The following is a 15,184-nucleotide window of genomic DNA, read 5'->3' as shown; positions in this document are numbered from 1 at the left end:
GTCTCGATTCAGTGAAGTGTTTCAGGAAGGACTGTGATATCTTGTTCAGCGGGGAACCCGTCTGTAGGGAAATCCAACAGTTGCAAATGAAGTAGCGCACTGGGTACCTCATGTACTGCGAGAACACCAGGACATGGGGCAGCTGTGGGCGGATTCCACAAGAGATGGTATGAGCTGGGTTTTGAAGGAAGAGGAGAGACATAAAGCCGTGGAGAGGAACAAGAGTGGGGAATAATAATCATAAAAACAGCTGACATTTACCGAGTGCTGCAATATGCCAGGCACGATTGTACATGCTTTATGTGCCTTGGCCCAGCAATCTCACTGTGATGCCGGGAGGTGGTACTATTATTCCTCCTTTGTCGGATGAGGAAGCAGGCGCATGTGGCCTGAGAACACAGCCAGTAGTGATAGAGCCAGGAGCTACAACACGTATGCCACGAGACGCAAGAGCCCATAATTTAACTCCTGTGTGTGCGATTCAGTCTCCGTGGACCAGTGCACAGAGGCACAGCAGTGCGAATGACGGTGTTGTGGGCAGAACGTGAGTGTAGATTAGCCCTCATGGAGCCAGGGGTCTGAGCCCAAGAGTAATGAGAGTCCAAGGGCCTTGAGAGACTTAACAGGAAGGCCTGGATTTGATTCAGTGGGCAGTGATGGGAAATGAGGGGCAGAGGCTAGACCGTGATGCCATTGCCGTGGTTCTTGGCTAAAGGACCAGGTAGGCTCAGAAGTACAGCCTTTGAAGCTACAGTAAGAGAATCACGTACCAGCATAGCCATTGATCTCTCCTCCCTCCCCCTACTTAGGGAAGCTCCTGCAGGGCTGGGGCCCCCCACTGGGAAGGCCATCCGTCAGGCAGCTTAACTAACAGGGATGAAGCGAGCTGAGACAACTCTGACTCTGACTTTGCCCTGTCTTCCCTCTCACAGATCACCTACTCTCCACGGTCAGGTCCGTTTCCAGCTGCATCGAGCAACTGGAAAAATGCTGGAGCCAGTATCTGGCCTGCCCAGAAGGTAAGAGAGGTGAAGGATAGGGTCTGTCGCTAGTGACAGCTGGGCAGGGGTCCGAAACGCTGGAACGTGGCAATGGCGACCAGTTCCTAGGCACCCAGAAAGGAGTGTGTGTGTCTAACTTGCACAGCGGGGAGGAAGGAGGTATGAAAGTGACCGCCACCCCCCCGCCACCCCTCCAGCAGGACTGAGAAAGTTTCCTTTAAACTCCTGGCAGATATCAGTGGGCTTCTCCACTCGGTAACCCTCCTGGCCCACTTGACCAGTGACACCATTGTTCATGGCAGCACCACCTGCCTTAGAGCCCCGCCAGAGCCTGCCGACTGTAAGTACCAGGGTGAGGGGTCACCACCACAGCACGGGAAGCAGGGGGCCTTTAAAAGTCTCTGTCGCCTTGCCTCTGCAGCTCTGACCGAGGCCTGTAAGCAGTATGGCAGGGAGACCCTCACCTATCTGTCTTTCCTGGAGGACGAAGGAATCATCGAGAATGCCGACAGCACAGCCATGAGGAGCTGCCTCGCCAGGATCACAGCCATTGGCGAGGTATCATCAGTGTTATCCCTGGGAAGGTCGTTTTTTGGTATGAGCGCTGGGGATTTCTTCAGGGATCAGTGATGTTCTAAGCCAGTTCTTTCTGTACTTTAAACTTGACTCTGGAAAGTAGAGTTAGAACTGTAAAACTTGATCTTCTGAATGACTTTCCAGTTATATTTAATTCACTGGATATTATTAATGGAGAGTCTTCTGTGTGATCATCACCGTGCTATAAGCAGTGTCAAAGAAGGATGAGCACAGTTTTCCTGTTTTTAAGGGTTTTTATCTAGCTGGGCAGGTAACACCTAAAATGAAGATAATATATTTATTCACTCAATAACGATGTAGTGACTGTGACCTATGTACAGTGAATTGTGCCAGGTGTAGTTCTACAGGGACGAATAAGGCATGGCCTCCCTGGGGAAGAAAAATAAGGAAATCAACCTTTTTTTTTTTTGGCTGTGTTGAGTCTTAGTTGCGAAATCTTTGTTGCAGCACACAGGCTTCTCTCTAGTTGTGGCACATGGGCCGCAGAGCATGTGGGCTCTGTAGTTTGTGGCACACGGGCTCTCCAGTTGTAGTGCGCAGGCTCAGTAGTTGTGGCACGTGGGCTTAGTTGCCCCGTGGCGTGTGGGATCTTAGTTCCCTGACCAGGGATTGAACCTGGGTCCCCTGCATTGAAAGGCGGATTCTTAACCACTGGACCATCAGGGGAGTCCTGGAAATCAACCATTTCTATACAGTGTGATACAGATCTATTTAAGGAGTACAGTGCAAGGCAGCTTCTAATTCCTAGAATAGTAGGAATATTGCCACCTAAAATAGTGGGAATGATAAATTCAGAGAAGGAAGAGACCAGGGCCAGAGGTCATATCCTCATCATCTCTCATTCGAACTCCGCCGAGTGGCTTGCAGGATCTTAGTTCACCAACCAGGGATCCAACCCCTGGCAATGAAAGCGCAGAGTCCTAACCACTGGACCGCCAGGGAATTCCCTCATCTGAATTTTTTTTTAATTTATTTATTTTATTTATTTTATTTTTGGCTGCGTTGGGTCTTCGTTGCTGCACGCGGGCTTTCTCTAGTTGCGACGAGCGGGAGCTACTCTTCGTTGCAGTGCGCGGGCTTCTCATCACAGTGGCTTCTCTTGTTGCAGAGCATGGGCTCTAGGCGCATGGGCTTCAGTAGTTGTAGCACGTGGGCTCAGTAGTTGTGGCTCGCGGGCTCTAGAGTGCAGGCTCAGTAGTTGTGGTGCACGGGCTTAGTTGCTCCGCGACACGTGGGATCTTCCCGGACCAGGGCTCGAACCCGTGTCCCCTGCATTGGCAGGTAGATTCTTAACCACTGCGCCACCAGGGAAGCCCTGAAGGTGTTTTTAAAGTACCTCCCAAGCAGCAAATACAGTCAGTGCTGCACAATGGTGGGGTCAGGGTCTGAGCGGCTGCAACTGAATGGCCTTGTGGGGTTCGACAGGGATGGCCTTCTGGAAAGAGGTGGGTTCTGAGTGAGAATAGAGGCAGGAGGAGCGTGGAGTTGCAGAGCTCATGTGGTAGAGAGTTCCAGACAAGTCCCACCACGGCGTGCAGAAGTGTGTTACGTGGTGGGACCCTCCTACCTTCTGCCGTCATGTGGGGGTTACCTGTCCACCACGGGAGGGTAGAGAGGAGGTCAAAGGGTCATTTCCGCCTTCGTGATGCTGTTCACAGGAGCTCCTGCCCAGAGGCCTGGACATCAAACAGGAGGAACTGGGGGACCTGGTGGACAAAGAGATGGCTGCCACTTCCGCTGCCATTGAAACCGCTACGGCCAGAATAGAGGTATGGAAGTCTCTGCAGGATCACCTGAAGTGATGCCATGCAGCTACCTTTCGGCAGCATTGCCCGCTGGGTATATCTCAGCCGTTCTCTGCAGAGCCCCCTGTAAAACAAACCAAAACCCAAATCCCCTGGGATCGCTGAGGTACAGAAAATAGAAAGTTCTCCAAGGGAAAATGAGCAGTTTCCTCAAGGATCACATACTTTGGTGTCAGGCCATCCTACATTCGAGTTCCAGACTGACTGCTAAGTTATGTTAACCCCGCTAAGATTTGGCTTCCGTTTCTATATGATGGTGATGATAACAGTACCTTCCCCAGAGAGGTGTTGTAAAGAGCTCAGTGAGGTAATGCACATGGATCTCAGTGCCAGGCACTCAGTAAACCAGCGGTAACTGTTGTCTCAGGGAAAAGCTGAGCGGGCACCGTTGGAAAGGTCACATATTACTCCTTTGATGGAAGACTCAGGCAACTGCCTTGGTGTGCTGCCTGCCTCGAGGACCTGGTACCAGCTGCCCCTGTTGGCATGGTGCCGTAGCTCTCAGAGTTCTGTGCACGTCAGCCCACGTGCCAAAATGTCAAGACACAGACTGTAGCTCCAGCTGCCTCCCACTGAGTAGATCGGAGGTCTGGGTTCTTTTCCTGACTCTCACGAGGACATGGGTGGGCACTTCTAGGTTTCTCAGCTACTGCAGGATGTTGGACCCCAGGTGTAGCAGGACACCAGTGGGTTCTCAGTACCTGTGATGTACTGAGAAACTCTGCTTCTTTTTTAATAGGAGATGCTCAGCAAATCCCGAGCTGGAGACACAGGAGTTAAATTGGAGGTGAACGAAAGGTCAGTCTGAGCGGCGTGGTGACACCTTGGTGGTCAGGATCCGTCTTTCCTGCACTGGATCATACTGATTAGAATAGAACATTAGCCGCCACAGGGAAGGGCTGAGTCTATGGAATTGTCAGTATCAGTATTAATGATGACCATGATATCAATATTGCATTATAGAGGAAAGAAACCCCAAGAGTCACTACTTACCTATTCCTTATGAAGAAGATCCACAATCAAGTCTCCTCTCTCACCCACCTTTCCTTCAGAGCTTCACCTCCAGAATATTCCCTGCCTTTTTTCCCATCCCAAGTTTGCCTGTGTTCAGGAGAGAAAAAGAAAACAAGTCTTCCGCATTGTTTTTGGTATCTGTTTTGTGTCCCTGACCTTTTTGTTGTTGTTTTTGCTTATTGCAGGATCCTTGGCTCCTGTACCAGCCTAATGCAGGCTATTCAGGTCCTGATCGTGGCCTCAAAGGAGCTCCAGAGAGAGATAGTGGAGAGTGGCCGGGTAAGCGTGGGTGAGGGCCCTAGACAGAGCAAACATCAGTTACTGATTCCCAGCTCAGTGAGAGCTGGAGTCTACTTGATACACATTCAGTGAGGTCTAGGTGTGCTGCCGTCCAGCCATGTGTGTCCACCTGAGGGCACAGCTGCCACTCCCATGGACGTCAACAAATGCTATGGAAAGAAGCTGGGGTATGGCCAGGTCCCCAGAGGGCAGTCGGCCAGAGCCTCCAGCGGCAGGCTCATTCACCCCGGTGGACGTCACCGGAACCTGCCATGGAAGCCCAGTGCGCATTGCAAGTCTGGGCTCTCGGAGGAGGGAGTGAGGACTTTTAAAACCAGGCAAATCAGCAATGCCAACCTGGCACTGACTCTCCACTATAGGCTCTGCCCGTGTCTCTTTCTGTGCATGCGGGATCTTGGTTCCCCGACCAGGGATCGAACCCGCACTCCCTGCAGTGGAAGCGCAGGGTCTTAACCACCGGACCGCCAGGGAAGTCCCTGCCATCTCTTTCCAACAGCAGTTAACTCGCAATGATTCAGACAGACTCTGCCTCCATCCCTTGTTGACATCATCACTTCAGTTATCTTGCTTCTTTGCTGGCGTCATCAGCCTCTTTTTTCCTTTCTCACATCCCTTTGTGCAGCTGCAGCTCAGGAGACAAAGGTCCAGAGAGGGGGCTATGAGCCTAAAAACAACCTATAAAGAACAAAGCTATACCATTTACCATGTGATGTTACAGTGAAATGACTGACAGTTTTCTAGGAAGCAGGGTCTCATCAAAAGTAAAATCTGCCAGCACCCTGAGTTTGAACTTGTCAGGTTCCAGAATTGTTTAATATTTTGATGAGTAAAATGTTTCTGGCTCATCATAAATGTATGGCGGAGTAGAAGGACGTGCTCTCACTCCCTCTTGTGAGAATACCAGAATCACAACTAGCTGCTGGACAATCATCAACAGGAAGACACTGGAACTCACCAGAAAAGATACCCCACATCCAAAGACAAAGGAGAAGCCACAATGAGATGGTAGGAGGGGTGCAATCACAGTAAAATCAAATCCCATAACTGCTGGGTGGGTGACTCACAGACAGGAGAACACTTATACCACAGAAGTCCACCCACTGGAGTGAAGGTTCTGAGCCCCACATCAGGGTTCCCAACCTGGGGGTCTGGCAACGGGAGGAGGAATTCCGAGACAATCAGACCTTGAAGGCTAGTGGGATTTGATTGCAGGACTTCGACAGGACTGGGGGAAACAGAGACTCCACTCTTGGAGGGCACACACAAAGTAGTGTGCGCATCAGGACCCAGGGGAAGGAGCAGTGACCCCATAGGAGACTGAACCAGATCTACCTGTTAGTGTTGGAGGGTCTCCTGCAGAGGCAGGGGGTGGCTGTGGCTCACCATGGGGACAAGGACACTGGCAGCAGAAGTTCTGGGAAGTACTCCTTGACGTGAGCCCTCCCAGAGTCTGTCATTAGCCCCACCAAAGAGCCCAGGTAGGCTCCAGTGTTGGGTTGCCTCAGGCCAGACAACCAACAGGGAGGGAACCCAGCCCCACCCATCAGCACTCAAGCAGATTAAAGTTTTACTGAGCTCTGCCCACCAGAGCAACAGTCAGCTCTACCCACCACCAGTCCCTCCCATCAAGCCTCTTAGATAGCCTCATCCACCAGAGGGCAGACAGCAGAAGCAAGAAGAACTACAATCCTGCAGCCTGTGGAACAAAAACCACATTCACGGAAAGATAGACAAGATGAAAAGGCAGAGGGCTGTGTACCAGATGAAGGAACAGCTCTACAACAAATGCTAAAGGAGCTTCTCTAAGTGGGAAACACAAGAGAAGAAAAGGACCTACAAAAACAAACCCAAAACAATTAAGAAAATGGTCATAGGAACATATATATCGATAATTACCTTAAGCGTGAATGGATTAAATGCTCCAACCAAAAGACACAGGCTTGATGAATGGATACAAAAACAAGACCCATATATATGCTGTCTACAAGAGACCCACTTCACACCTAGGGACATATACAGACTGAAAGTGAGGGGATGGAAGAAGATATTCCGTGCAAATGGAAATCAAAAGAAAGCTGGAGTAGCAATACTCATATCAGATAAAATAGACTTTAAAATAAAGAATGTTACAAGAGACAAGGAAGGACACTACATAATGATCAAGGAATCAATCCAAGAAGAAGAGATAACAATTATAAATATATATTCACCCAACATAGGAGGACCTCAATACATAAGGCAACTGCTAACAGCTATAAAAGAGGAAATCGACAGTAACACAATAATAGTGGGGGACTTTAACACCTCACTTACACCAATGGACAGATCATCCAAAATGAAAATAAATAAGGAAACAGAAGCTTTAAATGACACAATAGACCAGATAGATTTAACTGATATTTATAGGACATTCCATCCAGAAACAACAGATTACACTTTCTTCTCAAGTGCGCACGGAACATTCTCCAGGATAGTTCACATCTTGGGTCACAAATCAAGCCTCAGTAAATTTAAGAAAATTGAAATCATATCAAACATCTTTTCTGACCACAACGCTGTGAGATTAGAAATGAATTACAGGGAAAATAACGTAAAAAACACAAACACATGGAGGCTAAACAATACGTTACTAAATAACCAAGAGATCACTGAAGAAATCAAAGAGGAAATCAAAAAATACCTAGAGACAAATGACAATGAAAACACGATGATCCAAAACCTATGGGATGCAGCAAAAGCAGTTCTAAGAGGGAAGTTTATAGCTATAGAAGCCTACCTCAAGAAACAAGGAAAATCTCAAATAAACAATCTAACCTTACACCCAAAGGAACTAGAGAAAGAAGAACAAACAAAACCCAAAGTTAGCAGAAGGAAAGAAATCATAAAGATCAGATCAGAAATAAATGAAATAGAAACAAAGAAAACAATAGCAAAGATCAATAAAACTAAAAGCTGGTTCTTTGAGAAGATGAACAAAATTGATAAACCATTAGCCAGACTCATCAAGAAAAAGAGGGAGAGGACTCAAATCAATAAAATTAGAAGTGAAAAAGGAGAAGTTACAACAGACACCACAGAAATACAAAGCATCCTAAGAGACTACTACAAGCAACTCTATGCCAATAAAATGGACAACCTGGAAGAAATGGACAAATTCTTAGAAAGGTATAACCTTCCAAGACTGAACCAGGAAGAAATAGAAAATATGAACAGACCAATCACAAGTAATGAAATTGAAACTGTGATTAAAAATCTTACAACAAACAAAAGTCCAGGACCAGATGGCTTCACAGGTGAATTCTATCAAACATTTAGAGAAGTGTTAACACCCATCCTTCTCAAACTCTTCCAAAAAATTGCAGAGGAAGGAACACTCCCAAACTCATTCTACAAGGCCACCATCACCCTGATACCAAAACCAGACAAAGATACTACAAAAAAAGAAAATTAAAGGCCAATATCACTGATGAGTATAGATGCAAAAATCCTCAACAAAATACTAGCAAACAGAATCCAACAACACATTAAAAGGATAATACACCACGATCAAGTGGGATTTATCCCAGGGATGCAAGGATTCTTCAATATACGCAAATCAATCAATGTGATACACCATATTAACAAGCTGAAGAATAAAAATCATATGATCATCTCAATAGATACAGAAAAAGCTTTTGACAAAATTCAACACCCATTTATGATAAAAACTCTCCAGAAAGTGGGCATAGAGGGAACCTACCTCAGCATAATAAAGGCCATATACGACAAACCCACAGCAAACATCATTCTCAATGGTGAAAAACTGAAAGCATTTCCTCTAAGATCAGGAACAAGACAAGGATGTCCACTCTCACCACTATTATTCAACATAGTTTTGGAAGTCCTAGCCATGGCAATCAGAGAAGAAAAAGAAATAAAAGGAATACAAATTGGAAAAGAAGAAGTAAAACTGTCACTGTTTGCAGATGACATGATACTATACATAGAGAATCCTAAAAATGCCACCAGAAAACTACTAGAGCTAATCAATGAATTTGGGAAAGTTGCAGGATACAAAATTAATGCACAGAAATCTCTTGCATTCCTATACACTAATGATGAAAAATCTGAAAGAGAAAATAAGGAAACACTCCCATTTACCACTGCAACAAGAAGAATAAAATACCTAGGAATAAACCTACCTAGGGAGACAAAAGACCTGTATGCAGAAAACTATAAGACACTGATGAAAGAAATTAAAGATGATACCAACAGATGGAGAGATAGACCATGTTCTTGGATTGGAAGAATCAATATTGTGAAAATGACTATACTACCCAAAGCAATCTACAGATTCAATGCAATCCCTATCAAATTGCCAATGACATTTTTTACAGAACTAGAACAAAAAGTCTTAAAATTTGTATGGAGACACAAAAGACCCCGAATAGCCAAAGCAGTCTTGAGGGAAAAAAACGGAGCTGGAGGAATCAGACTCCCTGACTTCAGACTATACTACAAAGCTACAGTAATGAAGACAATATGGTACTGGCACAAAAACAGGAACATAGATCAGTGGAACATGATAGAAAGCCCAGAGATAAACCCACGCACCTATGCTCAACTAATCTATGACAAAGGAGGCAAGGATATACAATGGACAAAAGACAGTCTCTTCAATAAGTGGTGATGGGAAAACTGGACAGCTACATGTAAAAGAATGAAATTAGAACACACCCTAACACCATACACAAAAATAAACTCAAAATGGATTCAAGACCTAAATGTAAGACCAGACACTATAAAACTCTTAGAGGAAAACATAGGAAGAACACTCTTTGACATAAATCACAGCAAGATCTTTTTTGATCCACCTCCTAGAGTAATGGAAATAAAAACGAAAATAAACAAATGGGACCTAATGAAACTTCAAAGCTTTTGCACAGCAAAGGAAACCATAAACAAGATGAACAGACAACCCTCAGAATGGGAGAAAATATTTGCAAACGAATCAACGGACAAAAGATTCATCTCCAAAATATATAAACAGCTCATGCAGCTCAATATTAAAGAAACAAACAACCCAATCCAAAAATGGCCAGAAGACCTAAATGGACATTTCTCCAAAGAAGACATAAAGATGGCCAAGAAGCACATGAAAAGCTGCTCAACATCACTAATTATTAGAGAAATGCAAATCAAAACTACAATGAGGTATCACCTCACACCAGTTAGAACGGGCATCATCAGAAAATCTATAAACAACAAATGCTGGAGAGGATGTGGAGAAAAGGGAACTCTCTTGCATTGCTGTTGGGAATGTAAATTGATACAGCCACTATGGAGAACAGTATGCAGGTTCCTTAAAAAACTAAAAGTAGAATTACCATATGATCCAGCAATCCCACTACTGGGCATATACACAGAGAAAACCATAATTCAAAAAGACACATGCACCCCAATGTTCATTGCAGCACTATTTACAATAGCCAGGTCATGGAAGCAACCTAAATGCCCATCGACAGACGAATGGATAAAGAAGGTGTAGTACATGTATACACTGGAGTATTACTCAGCCATAAAAAGGAACGAAATTGGGTCATTTGTTGAGATGTGGATGGATCTAGAGACTGTCATACAGAGTGAAGTAAGTCAGAAAGAGAAAAACAAATATCGTATATTAATGCATATATGTGGAACCTAGAAAAATGGTACAGATGAACCGGTTTGCAGGGCAGAAGTTGAGACACAGATGTAGAGAACAAACATATGGACACCAAGGGGGGAAAGCTGCAGGGGGGTGGGGATGGTGGTGTGATGAATTGAGCGATTGGGATTGACACTGATGTGGATAAAATTGATGACTAATAAGAACCTGCTGTGTAAAAAAAAAAATAAAATTCAAAAAAAAAAAAAGAACAAAGCTATATCTGCTTTGGTGGCGCTTTTTATCAGTCTGAGAGGTGATGTTTTCTGCCCCCAAAATAGAAAGAGGGACTGAGCAAGGAGTATCTGTAGATTCTCAGACTGTCAGGTACTTCCGAAGCATAAAAGCATTTTAAAATTCCAAGTAGGAATTATTATATTTTTCTTTCAGTTTTATTGAGATATAATTGACACACAGCGCTGTATCAGTTTAAGGTGTACAACATAACGCTTTGACTTATGCATATGAATCGATTATCCCAGTAAGTTTAGTGAACAACTGTCATCTCTTATAGATACAAAATGAAAGAAATAAAAAGTTTTTTCCTTGTGATGAGAACTCTTAGGATTTAGTCTCAGTATCTTTCATGTATAACATACAGCAGTGTTCATTATATTTATCATGTTGTACATTACGTCCCTAGTACTTATTTATAACTGGAAGTTACACCTTTTGGCTCCCTTCCTCCAATTCCCTCCCCCACCCGTCAGCAATTATTTTTTTAATCACTCACTGTGTACTCACTGTCCTCTTTTGGCAAATCACAGAGAGCGGCTAGACTCCCCTCAGATCATAAGTTATTTGTATATACATATAAATAATATATATATTCTTATATATACAATATAGAGATATTGGGATGTGATAGAAATGCTATAGGCTTTGGAGTCAGAAAAGCCTAGGATTTATTTCCATTTATTTCCTGCATATCCTTAGGGAAAGTATTTTTGCCTCTCTGAATCTTAGTTTTCTCATCTTTAAAAATGGGAATAATAATGCTCACCCCTCGGGGTTACTGTGAAGACTGCATGGGATAATATATATAAAAGCACCGGCACATAGTAGGCACACAATAAAAGATAGCTAATATTATTTTTCACTTCCCTAGGGTACAGCATCCCCTAAAGAGTTTTATGCCAAGAATTCTCGATGGACCGAAGGACTTATCTCAGCCTCTAAAGCTGTGGGCTGGGGAGCCACTGTCATGGTGTAAGTATCCGTCCATCCCAAGGCTCCTCACCTTCACCCTGCTTTCCAGTGATCCACCCCAGAGAACAACTAAGGGGAAAAATCTGCCCCCTAGAAATGAACTGTTGATAGGGAAGTTAATAGGACTGAAAGTTTAAAAGGGAGTCTGGGTCTGAATATAAGAAGATGTGGTACATATATACAATGGAATATTACTCAGCCATAAAAAGGAACGAAACTGGGTCATTTGTAGAGATGTGGATGGACCTAGAGACTGTCATAAAGAGTGAAGTAAGTCAGAAAGAGAAAAACAAATATTGTATATTAACGCATATATGTGGAATCTAGAAAAATGGTACAGATGAACCGGTTTGCAAGGCAGAAATAGAGACACAGATGTAGAGAACAAACGTATGGACACCAAGGGGGGAAAGCGGGGGGTGGGGGTGGTGGGATGAATTGGGCGATTGGGATTGACATGTATGCGCTAATATGTATAAAATAGATAACTAATAAGAACCTGCTGTATAAAAAAAAATTAAATAAATTTCAAAAAAAAAGGAGTCTGGGTCTCCTGGAGCAACACAGGGGTGGGGCATGCAGGCTGGGCTCCCTGCCTGCCAGGGTGATGAGAGTGATCTAAAGGTGAGATCATTAGGGGTTGCAGCTGGCAGTTGCATAACCCGTCTGGTTGTCTCCTGACTCTCAGGGATGCAGCTGATCTGGTGGTACAAGGCCGAGGGAAATTCGAGGAGCTGATGGTCTGTTCGCATGAAATTGCTGCTAGCACCGCCCAGCTTGTGGCCGCATCCAAGGTAGGGCCTGTGTTGGGCTCCCCAGGACACTGTAAGTTCTGACTGGGTTAGAAAGTATACCTGGACCATGGCACTGGCCCCAAGAACTGATTATTTATCCAGCATCCAGGTAAGTTGAGTCCCAGATAAAAATTCTGCCTCCAAGGGTCCCCTAAAAGCCTTTCGGCAGGGAGCCCCTCTAACCCACCTCTCCACGTGCATGCCTTTTGGCTTCATCATTTTTATTGCAAGTGGCCTTTAAGGGTTCAGCCATGCCGACCTCTGATGAGCAATCGTACATTCAAGGAGCGCTCAAATAAGGAAAATGCTGGCCCAGTAAGCTGGTTACCTGGCTTGGCTCTGCAGTTCCACAATTAATGTCTGCCTCTCTTCAAAAGGGTCCAGGGCTTCCCTGGTGGCGCAGTGGTTGAGAATCTGCCTGCCAATGCAGGGGACACAGGTTCGAGCCCTGGTCTGGGAAGATCCCACATGCCGCGGAGCAGCTGGGCCCGTGAGCCACAACTGCTGAGCCTGCGCGTCTGGAGCCTGTGCTCCTCAATGGGAGGGGCCGCGATAGTGAGAGGCCCGCGCACCGCGATGAGGAGTGGCCCCCGCTTGCCGCAACTAGAGAAAGCCCTCGCACAGAAACGAAGACCCAACACAGCCATAAATTAATTAATTAATTAATTAAAAAAAAAAAAAGGGTCCAAATTTGAACCATCGCCCCAGCTAATCCTAATGCAAAGCTCATCACCAAAATCCTTCCATGAGTTGTAGAGTTCCCCGGGGAGTGTTCTTTTACTGTCCTTATTTATTGTTGTCCCAAAATAAGTGATAAAGCTAGAGTTCGAGGCCACCAAGCAAATAAGCCAGGAATGATTGTTTTTTTAATTTATTTATTTAATTTATTTATTATTTTTGGCTGCGTTGGGTCTTCGTTGCTGCGTGCAGGCTTTCTCTAGTTGCAGCAAGCAGGGGCTACTCTTCGTTGTGGTGCGCGGGCTTCTCATTGCAGTGGCTTCTCTTGTTGCGGAGCATGGGCTCTAGGCACGCGGGCTTCAGTAGTTGTGGCTCGCAGGCTCCAGTAGTTGTGGTTTGCGGGCTTCAGTAGTTGTGGCTTGCAGGCTCTAGAGTGCAGGCTCAGTAGTTGTGGCACACAGGCTTAGTTGCTCCGCGACATGTGGGATCTTCCTGGACCAAGGCTCAAACCCGTGTTCCCTGCACTGGCAGGCAGATTCTTAACCACTGCGCCACCAGGGAAGCCCCAGGAATGATTTTTGATATTAGAGAGAGATGCCAGGAGTTGACCCCCTAGGTAGCGATTTTTGAGAAGTTGATTGGTGACCACAACAGAGCCCATATATTTGTCAAGAACCATCAGACCGACTATCTGATTCCATCCTTGCTGCTCTATGTTGTGTGACCCTAAATCTGCTTGGTCCTGGCAGGTGAAAGCGGATAAGGACAGCCCAAACCTGACCCAGCTGCAGCAGGCCTCTCGGGGCGTGAACCAGGCCACCGCCGCAGTTGTGGCCTCAACCATTTCCGGCAAATCACAGATCGAGGACACAGGTAGCCTTTCAGAAGCAATGCTTTTCTCGTCCATCCTATGTGGCTGCTCATTACATTCTTCTCCACGATTCCGATTTCCCACAGTCCTGTTTCCAAATTCTCTCTTATTTTTCATCTTTGTACATTCAAACTTACCTTCTCAAAAGTTGAGACACCACATAAGCATGCTATTGATGACTCTAGGGACAGGCCTTAGCTAGATTTTCCATTTGGCTATTTCTCTGAATTCAGAGAAATGACTCCACAGGCCTGATTGTCCACTGGGGTGGGGTCTGACCCTAGTTACCCTGTCATTGCCTTCCTCCCTCTCCACCCCTCACTTACATTCACGCGTGTGTTGGTAAATGACAAACCAAGCATTTCAGCAGAGCGTTGGCACCAGCCGCCTCTCAGGTAAGTGTCAGCTGGGGTGTCATTCGACAAGACCGTCCTATTTCCATCATTGCAGACAGCATGGACTTCTCAAGCATGACGCTGACCCAGATCAAACGCCAGGAGATGGATTCCCAGGTAGGAACTCCCATCTCTAAGTCTGGTCAGACTCTATTGCCTATGACACTGACCCCAAATATTATTCCCATGGGGAGAAGTCAGAGAGAAACTCGCGGGGGAAATGAACACAGAGGTACATATCACCCCAAGAATGAACGTAAGTGATGCTGGAAGAAACAGCGGAGGTGGACAGAGGTGATTAGTAAAAATCAGAATCTTAACTCTTGCCCACCCGTCTTAGTCTGGCATCCCTCAAAATGTTATCAGCTCTCTCCTAAGCAGACCATAAACTGGTATTTAATAGTCTTACATTGACAATTTTTTGAAAACTTCCAATATGAATTATTTGTATATGACCTTCAGTTTTTTTTTTTGAAAAGTCAATCCACTGTTAACCCATCAAAGGCAATGCCATTTCTCAGTTTTAGTGAAGTTATGCCGTGCAAAATAGGATCCTGGAAAATATCTGACATCCTTGTTCTAGAATTTCTGGTCACAGGCCTGGGGTAAAGTCCAGATTGAGACTGGTGAAGTCTATAGGTGGGTCACTCAGGACTTTTAGGAAAAGTCATGTGCCAGATGTCTGTAGACACTGAAAGAACTGGGCTGAGGCCTGAGTCTCCTCCACTTACACCCTCCTGTTTACTGTTCTCATCCCATCCCTCTTGACTTTAAATACCATCTATATGCCGATAAATACCCCATTCTTCTCCCCAACTTAGGTCCCCACGTTCT

At 45.3% G+C, this 15,184-nt stretch overlaps 1 protein-coding gene across 2 annotated transcripts in view; it reads left to right on the top strand.

The window, feature by feature from the left end:
* The window catches only part of HIP1 (huntingtin interacting protein 1), a 152,465-nt gene that overhangs the window by 130,557 nt on the left and 6,724 nt on the right, over positions 1–15,184 (top strand). For both annotated transcript variants that reach the window (XM_082360240.1, XM_082360241.1), the window contains exons 20-29: positions 933–1,019; positions 1,234–1,341; positions 1,423–1,559; positions 3,257–3,367; positions 4,143–4,201; positions 4,603–4,696; positions 11,512–11,612; positions 12,301–12,406; positions 13,834–13,957; positions 14,406–14,467. In XM_082360240.1, coding sequence (XP_082216366.1) covers positions 933–1,019; positions 1,234–1,341; positions 1,423–1,559; positions 3,257–3,367; positions 4,143–4,201; positions 4,603–4,696; positions 11,512–11,612; positions 12,301–12,406; positions 13,834–13,957; positions 14,406–14,467 — 989 coding nt within the window. The remainder of the gene's footprint in view (positions 1–932; positions 1,020–1,233; positions 1,342–1,422; positions 1,560–3,256; positions 3,368–4,142; positions 4,202–4,602; positions 4,697–11,511; positions 11,613–12,300; positions 12,407–13,833; positions 13,958–14,405; positions 14,468–15,184) is intronic.

This window comes from Balaenoptera borealis (assembly GCF_965194805.1).
Source record: "Balaenoptera borealis genome assembly, chromosome: 16".
NCBI lineage: Eukaryota > Metazoa > Chordata > Mammalia > Artiodactyla > Balaenopteridae > Balaenoptera > Balaenoptera borealis.
The sequence above is the reverse complement of the archived record's forward strand: the minus strand, read 5'-3'. Positions and strand labels throughout refer to the sequence as shown.